Raw genomic sequence first — 19,932 nt, 5'->3', positions numbered from 1 at the left:
AAACCTCATGACATTTCCTGCTCTTTCTTTTTATCTGACCAAACCAGAACTCTCGTGATCTCCATGAGGTTTCTCTTGAGCAGAGCTGTGCTGTTTGCTGCCCCGACCACAGCTGCCTCTGGGAGGTGTCTCAGGCTGGTGCTGCCCCTCCACCCCCCCCAACCAGGCTCTCGTGAGCCCTGAGCTGCTGCAGGACAGCAGATCCTTTGTGGGTTGCATTCTTCTTCCCAGGGTCCCAACGGGTGTGCAGAAAACATCTGACCATGGCATTTGCATGGTGGAGGCTTCTTCACCCATGGTCCCCACTTACTTAGGTTGGGTTTTGGCTTCCTGACCTGCTCTGGAGGATGTTCCATTGGCACATCATTCAGGTCTATCTCACTTGTGTTGTGGTTCTGTTGCTCCAAAGGCTCCTTCTGCTTGTTTCAGCTCTGGAATTTGACCTGCTTTGGCTTTCACCAGGTTTGGATGTGTCAGTCCTGGTTGCTGGTGGCCATGGGGGGAACTACCGGAGGACTTGTGCCACCTTCCTTTCATTTTCATGTTGTTTTCCAGATCCCTCAGGCACTTTCCAGGGAGCAAACAGGGTTTTCAGTAACAAACCATCGAGGTCATTGACTCATTTAGGTTGGAGGTCTCTGGTCCCACCTTCTCCTCAGAGCAGTGCCAACACCACGGGGAGATTGGTGCTGTCTCCTTGGATGTTGTAAAGGCCATGTGGGTTCAGGTGTCCCCAGGGGAAACGTGGCCAGGTCTTCACGTCTCTATGTGCCTTCTTGGGGTCTTCCTATCCCCTTACTGGCTCTGCAGTGGTTTGGGGTCCTCAGGGGGTCATCTGCCATCCATAACCTGTAAACCTCTTGACACCTCTTCTCATCCGTCTTCAGGACTGTGTCTGCTGCTGGAGCAGCTCTGTTCACTCTGGAAAGGGCCCAAGCAGAGGTTTCACCTCAGATGGGAAAGTGTTGAACATCGACTAGGTCTGGTGGAGTCACAGAATCACAGAATTGTTCTGGTTGGAAGAGACCTTTAAGATCATCAAGCCCAACTGTTCCCGCAGCACTGCCAGGTCCCCACTGCCCCGTGTCCCTCACACCACATCTCCATGGCTTTTAAATCCTTCCAGGGATGAGAACTTCACCACTGTCCTGGGCAGCTTCTTCCAGGGCTTGACAATGCTTAAGAGGAAAAAGTTGTTCCTCATGTCCAATCTACATCTTCCTTGGACCAACTTGAGGTCATTTCCTCTTGTCCTGTCCCTTGGGAGCAGAGCCCACCCCCCTCCTGGCTCCAGGCTCCTGTCAGGAGCTGTGCAGAGCCAGAAGGTCTCCCCTGAGCCTCCTTTGCTCCAGGCTCAGCACCCCCAGCTCCCTCAGCTGCTCCTCACCACACTTGGCCCATGGCTTTGTGCAGGACCTTGAGAAGAGGCAGAGGTCTGGTGGCTGGAGCTCCAGCACGCCCTGAGGGCTGAGGACAACCTTCCAGCAGGGCTTTGGATCCGGTGACTCAAGCCACGTGGGGCTGGTTGAAGTTCATCCCTTGGCTTTTCCCTGTGGTGGGGACAGGAGGCAGTCGGTGCAGTGCTGGCAGGGCTGGTGCCCTCCAGACAGGCTGCATCATTTATCAGCTGATGGAATGTCACTGCAGCTCAGCCCCACATCCTCCCCTGGGGGGGTCTGGATTCGTGGCTGGTGCTTCCCTCCCTCCCCAGCTAACCCCAGTGGGGGGGATCTGCCTCCTCCCTCCACGCAGGCAGGGAATAAAGAGCTGATTTTCATGCAGCAACCCAACCAAGGAAGGGAGGCACTGATTGATTTCTTTCTAAGCTTCCATCTAAGCCCTTTGCAAGTGTCTCCAGGAAAAGTCAGGCTGGCTGTGTATCCATCCTGCTCCTCCATCCCACCCAGGACCAAAACCTGCCCCAGTCCTTGCCAAAGAGCAGCTCCCTTCATCGATTTTCAGTGCTCCCACTGGGAAATAGGGAGGAAGGAACAGCACAGCCCCTGGCAGGTAGGCAGGGAGAGGCACTTGAGCTGGGCAGAGCAGCTCCCGGGGCATTGGGCAGAGGAATTAAAGCTCCAGGAGTGGGGAGAAATGAAGCACGTGGGGCACATGATAGATCCACCTCCAGCACGGGAGGGTGAGTGACAGAGGCAAGACCATCAGAATTTGGGCTTTGTGCTGTGCCTTTGACTGTATGGGGTTTTTTTTCCATTTTTTGTGCTGCTTGATGTGATGGGTGGGAAAGCAGCTCCCAGGGTCACGGCTCTGGGGGGGGGATTTCTCCTCCCAACTGCATAACGTTGGCACTGGAAGAAGGGCAATTGACTCAGAAGGAAGCCTGGCAGAGATGCTTTGCCTGTGTTTTAAGGGAAAAACAGGCAGTTTTGGGCATCCAGGGCTCCATGAACAAAGCAAGGTGTTGCATCAGGGGGTTAGTAAGCCATGAGGATGCTGGAGAGGGGGTGAAGAAGAGCATGGGAAAGGCTCCGAGGGTGCAGAAAAGCAAATTTTGCTGGCTTGTAGGAGCATCATGGGCAGGAGACAGAGAGGTGGGTCAGGGTTTGAGCTAAGGGAAGGTGCTGAGCCCACAGCCACGGTGCTGCCAGCTCTCCATCCCCCTCCACATCCCAGTCCTGCCACCACGGCCGTGCCCCCATCATGTCAGGAAGGATGCCGGTGTACTCCCTGTCCCTCCATCCAGGTCCTACTTTAGACCAAAATGCAAGGGAAAAAAAAAAAACCAAGAAAAAAGGAGGCAGCAGCAGGCCACAGAAGTTAAATTTAATTGAGATAATATGGGTCAGCTCAGCGACCCAGGACAGAGGAGCAACCTACTTCTCCCCAGTCAGCCCCAGCTAACCTGGTTTGCAGCACTGCCAGGGCTCAGCATCCCTGCCATGGACCATCAGCAGCCCGTGACCTATAATACCCAATTAAAATTTGCCAGTGGGGAAATCACAAGCCACAAGATATCACTTTTCCAGCTTATTGATCGTGGAAATGAGGAAGAGTGCAGGGAATTGTGATTTTTTTTTTTCTTTTTTATTCTCCTATCCTCCCAGAAATCTGCTAAAATTGCCCACGGTTAGTAGTGATCCTCCACCCACAGCTTGGGATCTGGCCATCAGCAGATGCTTTACTCATTTGCTGGGTAGCTTAGTGATGCTGCAGCACAGCAGCTTCATAGTTGGCACCCAAAGCAGGCCACCAGTGAAGCCTTTTTGGGGTACCTGTCGCTGCCAGATGCAGGGTTTCACCCCAAAAGCAACCTAAAGTTGCCTAAAGCAACCACATCTCCAAAAGGAACGGCAAAGCTCTCCCATTTTCCTGCTGTACACCCAAGAGCTGAGCAGTGGTTTTAAAAACACCAGCTCTGGATACTGGGAAAAACCTGAAATTAAGAGAAAAAGAAGGAAAAATGAAATAAATAAACCTGGGAAGAGAAATTCCAGACAGCACTGGGGCTTTGCTCTACTAGAACAGGCTGTGACCTGTTTGCTGTATTTGAAGCTTGAAATAGAGCCTTATGAGTAATGTGGTTCAGGTGCTTATCACTAATTAATTAATTCTTTTGTGCCGTGGATACCTAATTAAAGCAGCCGAAGGTAATTCCTTGGGGGGGGGGGGCTTAAACTAATGGGCTGGTTAAAGGGGTTGTTTCTTGGCTGCTGTGACTTGTTGGGTGATTCCCAGAGGCTGGGAAGGGTCGTTGGGCTTTGTGTGAGTGTTACTTAAAAGTCCAAGAAAGTTTTGGTTGGGGTGAAATCTTCAGGGAGTGGTCTCTCATCAGGAGGATTTCTGCAGCGGAGGGTGTCACGGGCTGCTGGGGTGGTTTGGGTGAGAAGGTTCTTAGGTGGTGAGCTGAAGGAGCAGGTTTGGGTTTGTTTTAGCTGGGCTGGAAAATGCTCTGTGGAAGGATGACCCCAGCAGCAGGGCAGGAGCTCCTGCCAAACCCACATAGAATCACTCTGGTTGGAAAGGATCTCTAGGATCAGCAAGTCCAACCTTCATCCCAACATCTCCCTCACCACCAGACCATGGCCTCAAGTGCTACAGCTACTGTTTTTTTGAACCCCTCCAGGGATGGGGACTCCAGCACCTCCCTGGGCAGCCTGGGTCACCACCTCACCACTCTCTCAGGGAAGAAATTCTTCCTAATACCCAACTGAAACCTCCCCTGGGGCAACTTGAGGCCATTCCCTCTTGTTCTATCATTAATAACTTTGGAGAAGAGACCAACACCAGGCTCACTACAGCTTCTTTTTAGGTAGTTTTAGAGAGCAATAAGGTCACCTCTCAGTCTTCTCTACACTTAACAACCCCAGGTCCCTCAGCTGGTCTTCACAGGACATGTTCTCCAGATCTCAATGCTTCTTCCCATTTCTTGGTGGCACAGGGAGGTTGCTCCCTAAAAATGAGCCAAATGAGGGCAACAGGGTGGCTTCCTCGGATTCCTTCAGGGTGGCTGCGCCCCCGTGCTGGTGGGTGGTAAATGACCATGGCCTTGGATTCAGGGAGGGGTTTGTGGCTTCAGGACAAAACCAAATTCCCAAATCCTTTAGCAGATGGGATGCTGGGTGAAGCTCCTCTGCTTTGCAGCTCTGTCTTCTCCTTTTCTTCCTTTCAAACCTCATTTCACACCTTCCCATAAAGGTCTCTGGCTTGACCCTGGTAAGAAACTGAAACTCAAGATAGGATCTGTTAATTAACATGAAATAATAGCTCTGGCTGCTTCCCTTAATTAAGGGTCAGGAGTTCAGAGCTCTATGAACAGATGTGGAACTCCTTTTCCTGGCACAGGAGCTCATTGCTCCCTCATCAGCCTGATCCATCTCTCTTTTTTCTCCTGGGACAAGGGGCAGGGAACTGGGGTTGCTGAGCAAGCTGTGTACAAAGAACTCGTTTCAGAGTTGATGAGAGTTGCTCTGGGGAAGGAGTTCAGAAGTGGAGGACTCGAGAAATCATAGGTGTGATGATGCTTCTGATTAAAGGGTGGGTTTGGTCTTCTAGAGCTCTCTACATAAGGAGAAAAAAAGCATTTTTGGAGGTTTTCTGGTCTTCTCTGGCCATCGAGGAGCTGGTGTGTGTTCCCTAGACCTAGAGACTCCTTTACAGCAGGAACTTCTGCCCTGGGGAGTAAGGGGCTGCCCTGCTGGGTCCTTCCTTGGCCCTTGCTGCAGTAGAAATGCCAAATACTCGAGTGTCTTTCCAGGGTCTCTGTGTAGGGATTTAACTGATGTTAAAAGCTCAGGGCTGCAGATACTGCCCTCGACCTCCAGCATGGGGGAAACCTGGGGGTTCGTGATGCCCTGAGGCTCAGGAGTTGCTTTTCTAAGGGTTTTGTGGACCTGATGAGGAGAAGTCCAGTTGTCTGACCCGTGGGAGGATGGGGCACCACAGTGGAGCCCAGCATGTAGGTGCAGGAGGGGAAGGAAGGTGAGCTCTCTGCTCTGGGGATTGCAGGCGTGGCAGGAGGAGAGGTCTGCACTGGTGGATGATGGTTGGATGGGTTTCCATGAGCTCCTCCACCAAAACATCTGCAGGACCCCAGGGCAAAGTGTGACCCATTTATCCAGCCCTCCTCAACACTTCTCTGCTCTGCCCCATCCCCTCCTTCTCCATTTCTATATCTACTGGGTGCTGGGGATCTTTGGGTACTTTGCTCTACCCAGGGTGCTTCAAAGCTGGTGGAGATGTCTCCATCTCCCAGCCCAATGGGGGAGGTCAGGGACACCCTAGGCAGCGTGGGTACCAGTGTGCAGGAGGCAGTTAATGGGGCGTTTCTGGGGAACCCCATTTTTCTGGGGAGCAACAATTGTTTTAGGGACAATCTGGGCAGGATGAAAACCAACTGCAGCTTCCAGTGGGGAGCAGCCCTGTCCTTTATGCTGAGAAGGTTTCACTGCAAGACCAGCCAGGGCTTTGGAGAGCAGAAGCTCATGGAGTTCCTGCTCCCCTGCTCATGAGCACTGCAGTGAGGCTTCAGTCTCTTTGGGTGTGTTTTAACAGTTCATTAAATTAAAAAAAAAAAACAAAAAACAACAAACCAACGAAAAAAACACCCCAGGCCTTAAATCACTTTCACTTTCAGTGAAGTGCAGCCATGGAGAGCCTGTGGGGAGGTGCTGGGGTGACAGGATGGGTGCCCTCAGCTGTCCCTTCTGCTGTCACACCCAAATGGGACAGCCCAGGCCTTTTGCTGGCTGTGTCCCAGCACAAGCAGACGGTGAAGGGCCTGTCCATGCCACCTGGGGCAGGCATTGTCCTCAGGAAGCATCACCAAGAGCGTGGCTGGGTCAGAAGAGGGTTGAGTGGTTTCCATCTGGGTGGAAATCCAAGCCATGGGATGCTCAGCTGCAGCTTCTCTTGTTTGGGCTGCTGGACCACCTACTTGGGCAGCCTTATTCTCCAGGATCTGGGCATCCTTATTCCCCAATATGTGGGAGTTCTTATTCCTCAATATTTCCATATCCTTATAGAATCAAAGAATGGTTTGGGTTGGAAAGGACCTTAAAGATCATCTAGTTCCAACCCCCTGCCATGGGCAGGGACACCTCCCCCTAAAGCAGGTTGCTCAGAGCCCCATCCAGCCTGGGCTTGAACACATCCAGTGATGGAGCATCCACAACTTCCCTGTGCCAGTGTCTCACCACCCTCAGAGTGAAGAATTTCTTCATAATTTCTAATCTAAATCTCCCCTCTTCCAGTTTGAAGCCATTACCCCTTGTCCTGTCACTACCAGCCCTTGTAAAAAGTCCCTCCCCAGCTTTCTTGTGGGTGCCCTTCAGATACTGAACAGCCACCAGAAGGTGTTCCTGGAGCCTTCTCTTATGAATTATCCTTATTCCTCAATATTTGGGCATCTTTATTTCCCAGTATTTAGGCATCCTTATTCCCCAAGGTGTGGGCATCTTTATTCCCAAGTATTTGGGCATCCAAATTCCTCAGTATTTGGACATCCTTATTCCCAAGGATCTGGGCATCCTTATTCCCCAATACTCTGGCATCTTTATTCCCAAGTATTTGAGCATTCTTATTCCTCAATATTTGGTCATCTTTATTCCCAAGGATCTAGTACCTGCTCTGCACACACTGCTGGGATTGTCCTTTGTGCATTAAAACACTTTTTTTCCCAGGGTTTTCCCCCAAATGGCAGCTTTTCCTTTCCAAGGGTATGTCCCTGAAGACCCTGGGACAGCATGGGGGGAGTCAAACAGCTTTTTGGCTTGCTGGAAAACTCCAGCAGCATCAGCTGGGGAAACGATGCTGGTGTTAAACCTCAGCCCTTCAGCTCAGGGGTCATCAATCCTGGGGGGGTTCCCGTGGTGCTGGAGCCTTGTCCCAACCCCAGAGCTGGTTGGTGTTCCCTCCCCATGATACCCAGCTGGAGAGAGGGACCATTGCCATGGTGAATGGTGGCAGGAGGGACCAGAACAGATGTCCCAGGCTGTGCTGGCTGACGGGTGGACCTCCACCTGAATAATCTCTTAAAAACAACAACAACAAAAAAACTTAAAAAAAAAAAGGAAGTGAAGGTTGGTTGCTATTTGCCTTCATTTTGAGCCGTTAGGATGCCTGTGAGAAAATGAAAAGCTGAGATTCTCACTTTCGTGTGACACCCACGGTGTGGTAACTTCTCCAGGCAAAAGGGGCATCCCTGCTGTCCCCTGTTGTCCCCATGGGGCTGGAGCCACCTAGCTCCATCACAGCTTCCCCACTTTGCTCCTCCCTGCGGCTGGATGTGTCTCTTGGGAAGGTTTCTCCTGGAGCCTGGCAGCACGAGGTGGATGGAGGGGACATCCTGAGCGGGGCTCTCTGCAAAGCCACCTCCAGCACTGAGCTCCTTCATTAATGCCCCAGGGAAATTCAGGAAGAGACAGATCTTTGCTGCAGCTCCCTCTTGCTCCTGGTGCTGTGCATTGATAGCTGGTTTTGGGGCCTCTTCTCTTGAACACCTTTATCAATGATCTGGTTGAGAGGATCGAGGGCACCTGTCAGTTTACAGATGAAAATAACTTGGGGGGGAGTGTTCATCTGCTGGAGGGTTGGAGGGTCTGCAGAGGGGTCTGGCCAGGCTGGATCCATGGGCTGAGGGCAGTGGGATGAGGTTCAACCAGGCCAAGGGCCGGGTCCTGCCCTTGGGTCACAACAACCCCCTGCAGAGCTCCAGGCTGGGGGCAGAAGGGGCTGGAAACTGCCCAGAGGAAAAGGACCTGGGGGTGCTGGTGGCCAGCTGGCTGGAGATGAGCCAGTGTGTGCCCAGGTGGCCAAGAAGGCCACCAGCATCCTGGCCTGAATCAGCACTAGTGTGGCCAGCAGGAGCAGGGCAGGGTTTGTGCCCCTGGAGTGGGCAGTGGTGAGGCTGCACCTCAAATCTTCTGTTTAGTTTTGGGCCCTTTAATCCCAGAAGGACCTTGAGGGGCTGGAGAGTGGACAGAGAAGGGCAACAAAGCTGCTGGGGAAGGGTCTAGAGGCCAAGTGTGGGGAGGAGCAGCTGAGGGAGCTGGGGGTGCTGAGCCTGGAGCAAAGGAGGCTCAGGGGAGACCTTCTGGCTCTGCACAGCTCCTGACAGGAGCTTGGAGCCAGGTGGGGGTCGGGCTCTGCTCCCAAGGAACAGGACAAGAGGAAATGGCCTCAAGTTGACCCAGGGGAGGTTTTGTTTGGCCCTGAGGAACCATTTCTTCACCCTGAGGGCTGTTGGCTGCCAGAGAAGCAGGGGGAGGCCAGGCACTGAAACCCACCGACACGGGTGGGACACCAGCAGGGGGTTGGCACTGGCCCTCTTCCCACCTCACCCCAGTTTGGCAGGAGGGGTGGGATGCTGGTGTGGGGCTGAAGCCGTTTCCATGGCAACAGGCTCCTTTGCCACTCCAGCACCTTTTAATTTATTTCCTTCCTTATCAACACATCTCCGACCTGCAAGCTGCTTTTTGGCCACTGAAACACCACATCAGACACGGGCTGTGAAAAAGGGAGGCTGGAAAAGGAACTAAAAATCCCTGTGGATGGGGACTGGGAGCTGTGGCTGTGACCAGGGCTGAGGATTGAGGTCCTTTGCCCCAGTGAAGTGGTGTGGTGGGACCTCCAGAGCCCAGATCTAGCTCATAACACCTTTGCTTAAGGAAATAAGGACACCCATCTAATTTGGGCTCATGAGGGCTCCTTGCCCAGCTAGGTCTGCAACTGCTATTGGGCTCAAGGCCACCACACCAGCTCCCACCCCTTGGAAATGTGGCTCTTTGCCTTTTTTCTTCTTGCCTGTAATATTTTTCTATTTTTTTCTGTATATATTTAGTAATTTGCTTTCAGCCGAGCCATCTATTTTTAACCCTGGCTTGGAGGAAAAGCAACAGGATGGGTTGAAAATCCCAACCGAGGGATTCCCACGCTCCAGCCAGCCCAGGGACCATGCTCAGTTATCCCTCTGCTCAGGTATCCACATCACAGCTGGGTTTTGGGGAGGAAAATGTGTTTTTTTTTCAGGAGAACCCACTTGCCTCAGTGGGGATCCTGTGCCTGAGATGCAGCTTTGGTTTGCTGGGATGGAGAGGAGCCAGGAGTAATCCCAGAAGGATTGGGAGAGGATGTGACCACAGGTTTAAAACTTCAGAAGACAGCAGTTGGGTGGGAAAGGCTGCAAAAGCCCTGGAGATGCAGGAGGTGCCTGGTGGCACCTGTAAGATCGCACCTTCCTGAATGTAAGAAAAGGCTTTTGTGGGGGTGCTGGTGTCCCAGACAGGGCTGGTGCTGCCTCTGAGCAGTGATGGACCCAACCCAGGGCAAAATGTGCTTTGAGATACTTCTTCTGTAATGAGAGCTGCCTGCTTAAGGTAACTGGGCTAAATAATCACCCTCAAAATGCCATTTTTAAGAACATTTAGGGCAATTCCTATCTCCACCCCCATACAGCTTGAGGTACAACCCAAGTGAAAGGGGGGGAAAAAGCCAGGGCTCGAGTTTTGGGGGTTTGGGCTGGTGATGGAGCTGGTGTAAGGTGTCTGGAGGACATGGTTTGCTCTGTAGCCCTTTGGCACAGCCCTGTGCTAAGCAGGCAGCATAAAGGCTGCTCTGCTTGGGATGAAGGTGCTGTGTTGGGTTTCTGGTTGGTGGAAGGGCCTTCAACCTTTCTGTTGTGGGCAGAGCTTCTAGTAATGTTGGGACACCAACACAGCTGGGAGCAGAAGGAGGATGACAACTGGAATAATGGCACTGGTTTTTGGCTATGCAATTGGAATGGGATTGATGATTTGGTTTCTTGGTTGAGGTGCTCCTGTCTTCACTGCATCTTGCTCCATGAGTGATTGTATCAACCTTTTCATGCTTCTGGTCGTTGGCCACCTTGGGGCCCTCATGTGTGATTTGGAGTTGGAGGGAGGGATCTGGCTTGTGTGCTGTCTGCTGATGGTGATGTTCTTCCTATCAGGGTATGTGGTCAGCAAAAGAAGGTTTCCAAGCCGTGAAGATGTGGTGCTGAAGGACACAGTTTTCATGGTGACCTGACAGTGCAGGGGGAACTGTTGGACTTAGAATCATAGGATGTTTTAGGCTGGAAGGCACCTCTAGAGGTCATCTGGTCCAACCTCCCTGCACCAGCAGGGACATATCTACCTAGGTCAGGTCACCCAGGGCCCTGTCAAGCCTGACCTTGAATGACTCCAGGGTTGGGGCCTCCACCACCTCTCTGGTAGTGATGATCTGGATGATCTCAGAGGTCTTTTCCAAACTAAATGATGAACTATGACTTTATGGCAGCTTAGCAGGAGGACTTGATTGTGGTGGCATCAAGAAACGTTCCTTTCACAGTGACTTTTTTGGGTTCTATGTGGTGTTTTGCATCGCTTTGAGGTCATGGCAGAGCAGGTCATGCCAGGAGGCAACACCAGCAGCTCAGCAGGATGGAGCTGGGCGGGCAGCAGAATGCAACTTGGCAAATTAATTGGCTGCTGACTTAGAAACATAGAATTCTTTAGGTTGGAGTGAGATGGATCTCTAAGGTCTGGGCTGTGTGCTGGCAGGAGGGGCTGGGGTCAGCATCTCCTTGGGTGTGTGGAGATGTTGAGTGGCTTACTGGGATGGAGGAGAGCTGGTGGACCCTTGGCTTGAAGCAATGGTGGCTTTTAATGAAGAGTAAATTAACCCCCAACCTCATCCCATTGGGCAGCAGCTTGCTGTGTGCACACTGAAATTTGGACTTGATGACCTTAAAGGTCTCTTCCAACCCAAATGACTCTATGGTTTTATGAAGAACAACAGTAGGCAGCTCATGGACTGGGTTTTGTTGCTCCCCATCATGGTTAAAAGCTCTTCCAAAGTCTTTAGCTTGTTGTTAGGATTTTGATGGTTAGGGTCAGGAGCTGAGCTCTGCCAGCCAAAAAGGGAATCTAGAGATAAATGGGAGCAACGTGGAGAGCTCTGGCACGTGTCCCTCCTGGGTGGTGGCTTCTTGTATGCTTGTTCAACCCTGTTGGTCATCATACAAACCCACTGGGGCCACTCCATTGTGCTGGGAATACCCAGATTCCCTGGATAGGGTCAGGCATTAGCCTCCAACTCCCAACCCAGAGCCTGCCCATGGAGGGATGACACCACGAGGTGACTCCATGAGCTGCCTGGAAAGGCAGTTTTCTTCTAACAGCCATTCTGAAATTTTGGCAGTTTTCCTCTGATCTGAGGATTTTTAGATGCTCCATGGTGGTTTTAATCTGTCTGATGCTTTTGGCGTTTACCCACTAACAAGTATTTTCTAGTTCAGCATGGGGCCTGGCAGCAAGGAGCCCCACAGCTTGTTGGGTCCTGGGGAAGAGATTTATTTCATCATACAATCACAGACTGGTTTGGGTGGGAAGGGACCTTTCAAGGCCATCCAGTCCAACCCCCTGCCCTGAGCAGGGACATCTGCAGCTAGAGCAGGTTGCTCAGAGCCCCGGCCAACCTCACCTGGAATGGTTCCAGGGATGGGGCAGTGACCACCTCTCTGGGCAGCCTGGGCCAGGGGCTCACCACCCCCAGCAGCCAAAATTTCTCCCTTCTCTTTAGTCTGAAATATATTCATGGCTGTGGTGTGGGGCAGCAGCACCTACCAGGGTGTCATTTGGTTGGTTGCAACTAGTAGTAAAGAGGGACCAAGGTTTGAAGGAGAGGAGGATGCCCTAGCAGCTTGGCTTGGCTTAAATCCAAGCACAAAGGCATGGAGAGTTTGGGTTTGCTCCTGGTGGCTCCAGGACCTCTTGGGCGTACGGTGGGGTGTCCTCATGTTGGGATAAACCAAGCTGCTTTTGTGGCTGCCCTGCCTGAACAGCTTTGCTGCTGCCCAAGTGGTGATTTGGCTTTGTATAGGTTGTTTTTCAGTGAGGACTGCTCATGAGCTCACGTTGAGGTGGCACCTGCTGCAGGTTTTGTTATTCATGTTGAAGGAAGCACACCCAGCTGCTCACAGTGTGGAGATGTTCTAAAACCAGCACTGGTCCCAAACTGGTTGGAGTTCCTACAAAAATGTTGGATGCTGAGGGTGTTGAGCCCCTGGCCCAGGCTGCCCAGAGAGGCGGTGGCTGCCTCATCTCTGGAACCATTCCAGGTGAGGTTGGCCGGGGCTCTGAGCAGCCTGCTCTAGCTGCAGATGTCCCTGCTCAGGGCAGGGGGTTGGACTGGATGACCTTGAAAGATCCCTTCCCACCCAGACCACTCTGTGATTCTATGATTTTTTTGAAAGATCAGGGCTGTAGCAGCCCTACAGAAGCTCTCCAGAGCCTTCCCCCTTCCCATGCCTTCTTCCATGGTATTAAATGCCAGTCTCTTAGTGCCTCCCCTCTACCAGAGCAGCAACAGGCCACGCTCCTCTCCATGGAATGACACATCCCCACCAATGACACTTGCTCCTTTGTTAAAGGCTCTGCAGCATCCAAAGACACGCAGAGACCTCTTGGTGGACATCTACCTCAGTGAACCTCCATGTCCACCAGCCTCCCCACCAGCCCAGAGCTGGCTGTCACAGCAGAAACTTGCAGCTCCTCGACTCAAAGCCTCTTCCTGTGCTGAAAACCTCACTAAAGGCAAACAAAAACCATCCCAGGGGGGCACGGAAGGAAACAGGACCTGGTGTCTGCCAGGGCCTGGGGTTCCCTGGTGCCAGAAACCATCTCGTCGTGTTGGTTGGCATCACAGCAACCTCACCCAGCTCCTCTTTCTTTTGGTTTTGTGTTCTCTTTATTTGAAGGGAGTGAAGGGCTGAGAGGAGCAGATATGCCCCTAGAGACACACAGCAGTGGAGAGACCAGCTTCTGGTGAAAAATAACCTGCTTCTGGTGAAAAAGAACCCCTCCTCGTGCTCCCAGGGGGGCTGGGGAGGGTCTCATCCTGAACCCCCTCACTCTCTGCTCCCAGCCAAGCACCTTGCTCAGCAGCAGGTTGCTTTTTTCTGTAGGTCTCAGGATGGGCTCCTTCTCTCCCAAAGCTCCTGTGATGGACTTCAGCCCAATGTTCCCCCAGTTTTAGGGCTGTGCCACCCTTGTCCTGTTGCCTGCTGGGGGGTTCTCTATTGCAGGACATCCCCAAAAGGCCCATTTTTGAGCTCCCAGGCAGGGGCCAGATGCAGGAGCTGGGCACCAGGTCTCTGGCTGCTGCTGTTGGAGCTCGTGGCTCTTGTAGGGTGACAAAAAAACATCCGTGGTGATGGATGGAGGTGATGTGGGGGATTTAATGAGTGTGTCCCCCCCTCTGCCTGCCGGGGTAGAAATCCTGAGAAACAGGAAACTCCAGCATCCTGTTTAGCATCTCAATGTTCAAGCTGGCAGCAGGGACAAAGGGATGTGGACCATGCTGGGGCTGGCTGGTGTGACAGGCTCGGGCAGGGGAAGAGCTGAAGCCAAAATCCAGCTTGGCTGGGGTCCTGCTGCTGCAGGCTGTGCTCCAGAAGGTGCCAGTGTCCCCTTCTGCTCGGGGGATGATGGGGAGGGCACAGGAGGGTACCTGGCAGCGTTGGACTGCCCCAGGATTGGACATGGGGTGTAATGCCCAGCTCTGCATCTCCCACCCTCACTCACACAGCAACAACCCCACCCATACAACCCCAGAGGTCCCTGCTCAGGGCAGGGGGTTGGACTGGATGACCTCAAAAGGTCCCTTCCCACCCAAAACGTGTTATGAATCGATCATCTGGGGGATTTCAGGCTGGGAGCAGCAGGTCTCTGCCCAACCCAGGTGTTGACCCACGTGTGTTTCTGCCCGCAGCCCGTGCAGAGAGTGCAGCTGGCCCGCCCATGGCGAGCAACAACACTGCTGGCATAGCACAAGCCCGCAAGCTGGTGGAGCAGCTGAAGATGGAGGCCAACATTGACAGGATAAAGGTAGCGTGGCTCAGGGGGTGGCTCTTGGCTCAGAGGGATGCTGCAAGTTGGTGCCTGCTGCTCAGCAGCTGCCAAAAGCACTTTGAGAGATCCAGGACAGGGTGGTGGGTGGTGATTCTGCAGGATGCTCATCTGAAACAGTGAGGAGCTGGAGAGCATCTGAAGAAGGGCAACGAAGCTGAGGAAGGGTCTAGAACCCAAGTGTGGGGAGGAGCAGCTGAGGGAGCTGGGGATGCTGAGCCTGGAGCAAAGGAGGCTCAGGGGAGACCTTCTGGCTCTGCACAGCTCCTGACAGGAGCCTGGAGCCAGGGGGGGGTCGGGCTCTGCTCCCAAGGGACAAGGGACAGGACAAGAGGAAATGGCCTCAAGTTGCCCCAGGGGAGGTTGAGTTTGGACTTGACGAACAATTTCTTCATGGAAAGAGTTGTCCAGGGCTGTGCCAGGCTGCCCAGGGCAGTGGTGGAGTCCCCACCCCTGGAGGGGTTTCCAAGCCGTGGAGATGTGGTGTGAGGGACACGGGGCAGTGGGGACCTGGCAGGGCTGGGGGAGGGTTGGACTCGATGATCTTGAAGGTCTCTTCCAACCCAAATGGTTCTATGACTCCCTAAGTGATGCAGAGGGCAGTGGGAGCTGCTCACCTGTGGATGGCAGCTAAAGCAGCACCTGGAGCCCTGCTGGGGGGTGGGAAGGGGTGATTCTCCCCAGGATGTGTCACCTGCTTAGGAACAGCTTAAACCCACTCTCATTGTCACAGCTGCTTTTACAGCTGTCCTTTGGGTCGTGCTTGGTGCTCAGCCTTGTGGTTAGTGGAGAAACTCTGGAAGCAACATTTTCCTGAAGCCTCTTTCCTTCAGAAAGCCCAATCCTTTTTGGAAGATGTTTTCTCCACTCTGACCCCTCCTGCTCCACCCTGGTGGAACTTCTGCTTTGGGGCATGCAAAAGCTCATCAGCTTCAAGCTCTAGATGCCAGAGGATTTGTCTTCTCTGCTGCAGTGCACAACAGCCAGTCCCAGCAAGAGAAATGCTTGAAGCACTTGGTGGTGGTGGAGTCCCCATCCCTGGAGGGGTTCCAAAAACATGTAGACGTGGCACTTGGGGACAGGGTTTAGTGCTCATGGTAGTGCTGGGTTGATGGTTGGACTTGATGACCTTAGAGGTCTTTTCCAACCTTAATGATTCTCTGATTCAAAGTCATGTGAAGGGTGCAAAGGGCTGAAGGGTGTGAAGGATGCTCATGGAAGTGTGACCTTAGAGCCTCGAGGTGCAAAACCAGCCTGGGGACACCGGTCTGGCCTCGGCCAGCTTACGACGTTGCGTGCGTGGGGCTGAGGACTCTGTGAGCCCAGCCCCACCCGTGGGACCTCTCGGGGTGGGACATCCCCAGCACCGCCTGTCCCTCACACAGGTCTCCTTCTGTTCCAGGTGTCCAAAGCAGCAGCAGACCTGATGGCTTACTGCGAAGCCCACGCCAAGGAGGACCCCCTATTGACCCCCGTCCCGGCCTCAGAAAACCCCTTTAGAGAGAAGAAGTTCTTCTGTGTCATCCTGTAAACCCTCGAGGAGCCTGACAGGCACTCAGGCCACCCTGAACACTGCTGTAGAGTTTTTAGGAACGGGGGACAACCTGCTAAGTCTGCAGAATTTAAACAAAAATAAGTCAAATACACGGCCTGGAAGCGACAGGGATGTGCATGTTTAAGAACCCGGGGGAATAAGATGATCTTCATTGTGAGGCAAAAGATCTGAAGTCTGTAGAGTTACCTAGAAAGAAAAAACAAAAAACCCATGTAAAGAATAAATTGGTGTCACTTTTCTGCTCCCAGAATCGTTTGGTTGTTCCATATTTAAAGCACCAGAGCCGTGCTGAGCAAAGTCACTGCTAAGGATGTGTTAGAACCTTCTTGGAATGATATTGTGGGTTTCTTTCCTGAAAAGAGACTTTTTTTTTCTTTAAGTTGTCAGATAGATAGAGACAGGTTAGATGACTCTGATGTTCCTCAGTGTTTGGTCTTGTGCTTTGTCATCACGAGGGGGGTCGAGCTCCTGCCTGCCCCCCCGCGTGCCGGTGGCCCCGTCTTTCTAGTGACCCCCTCCCCCCTACTTTCTAACCTTTTCTATGTGGTTAGCTTTGGCTGAAAGTGAAAATCCTGTGTTGTGGTTGGTGCTTCATGACTCCTGTGACGACGTTGGTGGTAGTGCATGAGAGTTTCTCCCCGTCCACCCGCTCCAGACTCTTCGTTTCTACCGTTGGAGGCCACGTGCCGGTGGGAGAAGCTCTAGGGAGGGAACCGAGGGGATTCTGAAAGCAAAGCCAGCTCCTGTGATGCCACAGACGTGCCTGAGAGACCACCTATGAGGGTAGGTGCCAGTCCCCGGGCATGAGGGCTTGAGGTGGTCCCCGCCCCAGGTGTTGTGGGGTAGCTAGGAAGCCCAAAATCCAAGTCAGCCACTTTCTCCCGCATCTCTCCTCTTCTCCTACACTTCTGTGCCTCTGCTCTCCTTGCTTGGTCTGTGTCCTGCTCTGCTGACTTCCTGGCAGCATCTCCTCATTGTGGGGCTCGGGTGGGATCCTGCCCCACGGTGGGATGCTTGCCTTGTGGTGGGGCAGGTTGCCCAGAGAGGTGGTCGCTGCCCCATCCCTGGAACCATCCCAGGTGAGGTTGGCCGGGGCTCTGAGCAACCTGCTCTAGCTGCAGATGTCCCTGCTCAGGGCAGGGGGTTGCACTAGATGACCTTGAAAGGTCCCTTCCCACCTAAAGCTGGTGGTTCTATGGGATGCTGCCCCACCATAGGATGCTTCTGCCCCTTCCTGCACCCACCATCTCCCCCATTCCCCCCATCCTGACAGGTAAGGGGGCAGTTTGGGGAGCTTTGGGGCCACCCTTTCATGGAGGTGCCTGATACCTTGTTTACACACAGCCTGAGCCTGGGGAGTTATTCCCAGGGCTGGTTCATCTCTGTCAGCCCATCGGGGGACACACGCCACCTTTTTTTCTGGCTCTGCTTTGGGTTCCTACTTTGGTGGCCGTGGCTTGTTCCTCCTTCCCTCTGCTGAACACCTCCCAGCTCCCCTCACCCATCTATGCTCCCGGGAATCTTCAGGAATCATAATATAGGGGTCACAATTAGGTGGGGGTCTCGTCAGGGGTTTGGGGGTCTGCAGTGACCCCACTAAATCTCCATCAGGTATCAGCTTAAAAATCCCTGTGGGCTCCAGAGGGTCTTTGGGTACCTTTCAGCGAGTCTTTCTAGCCCGTGACAAGTGCATTTTGGTTTTTCTACCTTTTCATACTCTTTTTTCTAGTGTTCTACAGAGAAGACCAATTGTTCTTACCCCAAACTCAAAATTTTTGGCATCTGGGCACAAGATGTAGTAGCCTAGATGGCCTCAACCCTCCCACGGTGGCTTTTGGTCCCCTCTAACCTCCCTGTTTTGATCTTTTTCCACTGGCTCACGTAGCTTTAGGATGAAGGATGGATGAAGTTTTTGCTCTGCAGCTGGTTTCACTCGTGGGTGTCCCAAGCAGATGTGTAAATAGCCCATCCTGGGTTTCTCTTCTCTTTTTAACCCTGATTTGCTGTCCCAGAGAGCGGCCGGTCTGACCCAGGACCCTTCTCCAAAGCTGTCCTGGAGTGGTTTGTAATAATTTTTTTAACAACTTGCCTCTTTTACAACTCAGATTCTTAAGAAATAAACGAAGCAATGAAGCTGCATGAAAGGGAAGGGGTTGGGAGGGGAAGGGGGTGGATTTTGAATTAGCCTAAACTACTCACGGAAGGTGTTTTACGTTGCTGCTCTTGAGTTTCTGTTGGTAGTCGTGTTGATGTTGGTGTGTTGCCAGGTATTTCACCCCAGTATTTATATTTACACAGATATTCCTTTGTTAGCCAAGTAGAGATCTCCTGCCAAGATCCTTTCCCCCCCTTCCCTTCCTAACAAAAGCCCAGTCGTCTCCATCCCCACGCTGCATTTCCCATCAAATGCCATTCAACTCTACCTTCAGGCTGAAAGAATAAAATATCTGGAGTGCTGGAAAACCACTTGGATTTTCCACCAAGGTTTAGGGGGTGAGTCTGACCCTCTGGTGCCAACCTGCAGCTGCCAGGCTGTGGAGGAGGGAGGTGGTTGAACCCAAAGCCAGCGTGGGGAGGAGGTCGGCTCTGTGGTGTAGCTCATCCCCATCCCACGTGGTCTCTGTACTCCTTGGAAATAAAGTTTTGGATTTGTTTCAAGGCTTTGGAGGTGATGCTGTGTGAGCGCCGGCCCCCGAGGAGGTGGGTGCCCGCCCTGGATGAGGTTCTCAGGGAGTTTAGGGGGTCTCCTCTTTGGGGGGTGGGGTTTGGCAGGAGCTTTGGTGCCCGTCGGGGAGGGGGAGTGAAGCCTCTTGGGGCTGCTGAGCTGCAGCTTTCTGTTCCTAAAGAACAGGCTGGCTCTGGAGGGGACCAGGCTTGTTCAAGGTGTGGGATCTTGCTCCTGGCTCAATCGCCTCACTCAGAGATGGAAAGTCACCTGAGATGATGTCCATCCTTTCTCCCCCTGCTCCTCTCCTTCTCCCACCTGTGGCAGCAAGGCCAGGCTCTCCCCAGTGCCACCTCCAGCACGCCCAGCACAGGATCCAGCTTGCTGTGGCCCAGCCCCTTTAATGGTCTCATCTAGGGCTGTTTTGGGGACACTCTTGATGGTCTGAGCCTGGTCCTCACTATGGTGGGAGGACAAGGAAGGGGTGATGCAGAGCAGGACTCCTCATGCCCAGCAAAGCATCCCCTTCACACCCACCTCCCTTCCCTAACACCTTCCAGATTTTCCTACCAAATCCACCACATCCTCAATTTTCACTCTGGTCCTCGAAATGTCCCTTCCAACCCAAACCAGTCTGTGGTTCTATGACTCTACATCCACCCCAGCAAGGGTGGCCAGCAGTGGAGGTAGTGACCTCAGTGTAGGTGGGGGTAGACAAACACACAGCCCTGGGCTGGCGTGGTCCTGTGCCAGCTGTAGGGTGGGACTCTCCACCCTTCCTCCACCCCTCCTGCCTTCAGCACCTCAGGACTGCCCTTGCCCTGCCCAACACCTCCTGTTTCACCCTGGTTTGGAGATCTTCCCCTCCACTGGTGAGTCCAGCCTCTCCTGTAGTTTTTCCTGGAGGGAAATCCATCCCCAGGAGCTGCGACGAGGAGTTGGGCTTCTCCTGAATGTAATTAGCGCCAAGGGGTTTATTCTCATTAGCGGGCTGCGGAGGATCCGGCGCTGGTGTCGGGTGGGCAGCAGCGTGGTGTGCAGGGAGCAGCATCTCCCCCAGCTCCTCCCAGGCTCCCACACCTCCTCCAGCTCAGCTGCTGCTGGCTCGGGAGCCCGGGGAAGGGGGGATGGAGGAGAGCCAGCGAGGGAGGGCTACAGCCGAGGGGCACCCGTGTGGCACAGTGAGCAGCAGAGGCACTTGGCTCCCTCCTTCCCAGGGGCACCAGAGTCTTCTGCTCGCTGGCTCCATCGGCACAGCAAGGGGTAGAAGCTTGGGATCATGGTTTGGGTGGGAAGGGACCTTTCAAGGTCATCCAGTCCAACCACCTGCCCTGAGCAGGGACCTC

General features: G+C 53.3%; 1 protein-coding gene across 1 annotated transcript; it reads left to right on the top strand.

The window, feature by feature from the left end:
• The first annotated feature begins 14,258 nt into the window (after window positions 1–14,258).
• LOC103777676 (guanine nucleotide-binding protein G(I)/G(S)/G(O) subunit gamma-2) lies at window positions 14,259–16,002 on the top strand. The gene is made up of 2 exons (XM_008945236.1): window positions 14,259–14,345; window positions 15,769–16,002. Exons 1-2 carry the CDS (start codon window positions 14,259–14,261, stop codon window positions 15,895–15,897), a joined length of 216 nt encoding a protein of 71 aa, XP_008943484.1. The 3' UTR covers window positions 15,898–16,002.
• Window positions 16,003–19,932: the final 3,930 nt, after the last annotated feature.

Source organism: Merops nubicus, unplaced genomic scaffold (genome assembly GCF_000691845.1).
Source record: "Merops nubicus isolate BGI_N331 unplaced genomic scaffold, ASM69184v1 scaffold19928, whole genome shotgun sequence".
NCBI classification, from domain to species: Eukaryota; Metazoa; Chordata; class Aves; order Coraciiformes; family Meropidae; genus Merops; species Merops nubicus.
The sequence above is the reverse complement of the archived record's forward strand: the minus strand, read 5'-3'. Positions and strand labels throughout refer to the sequence as shown.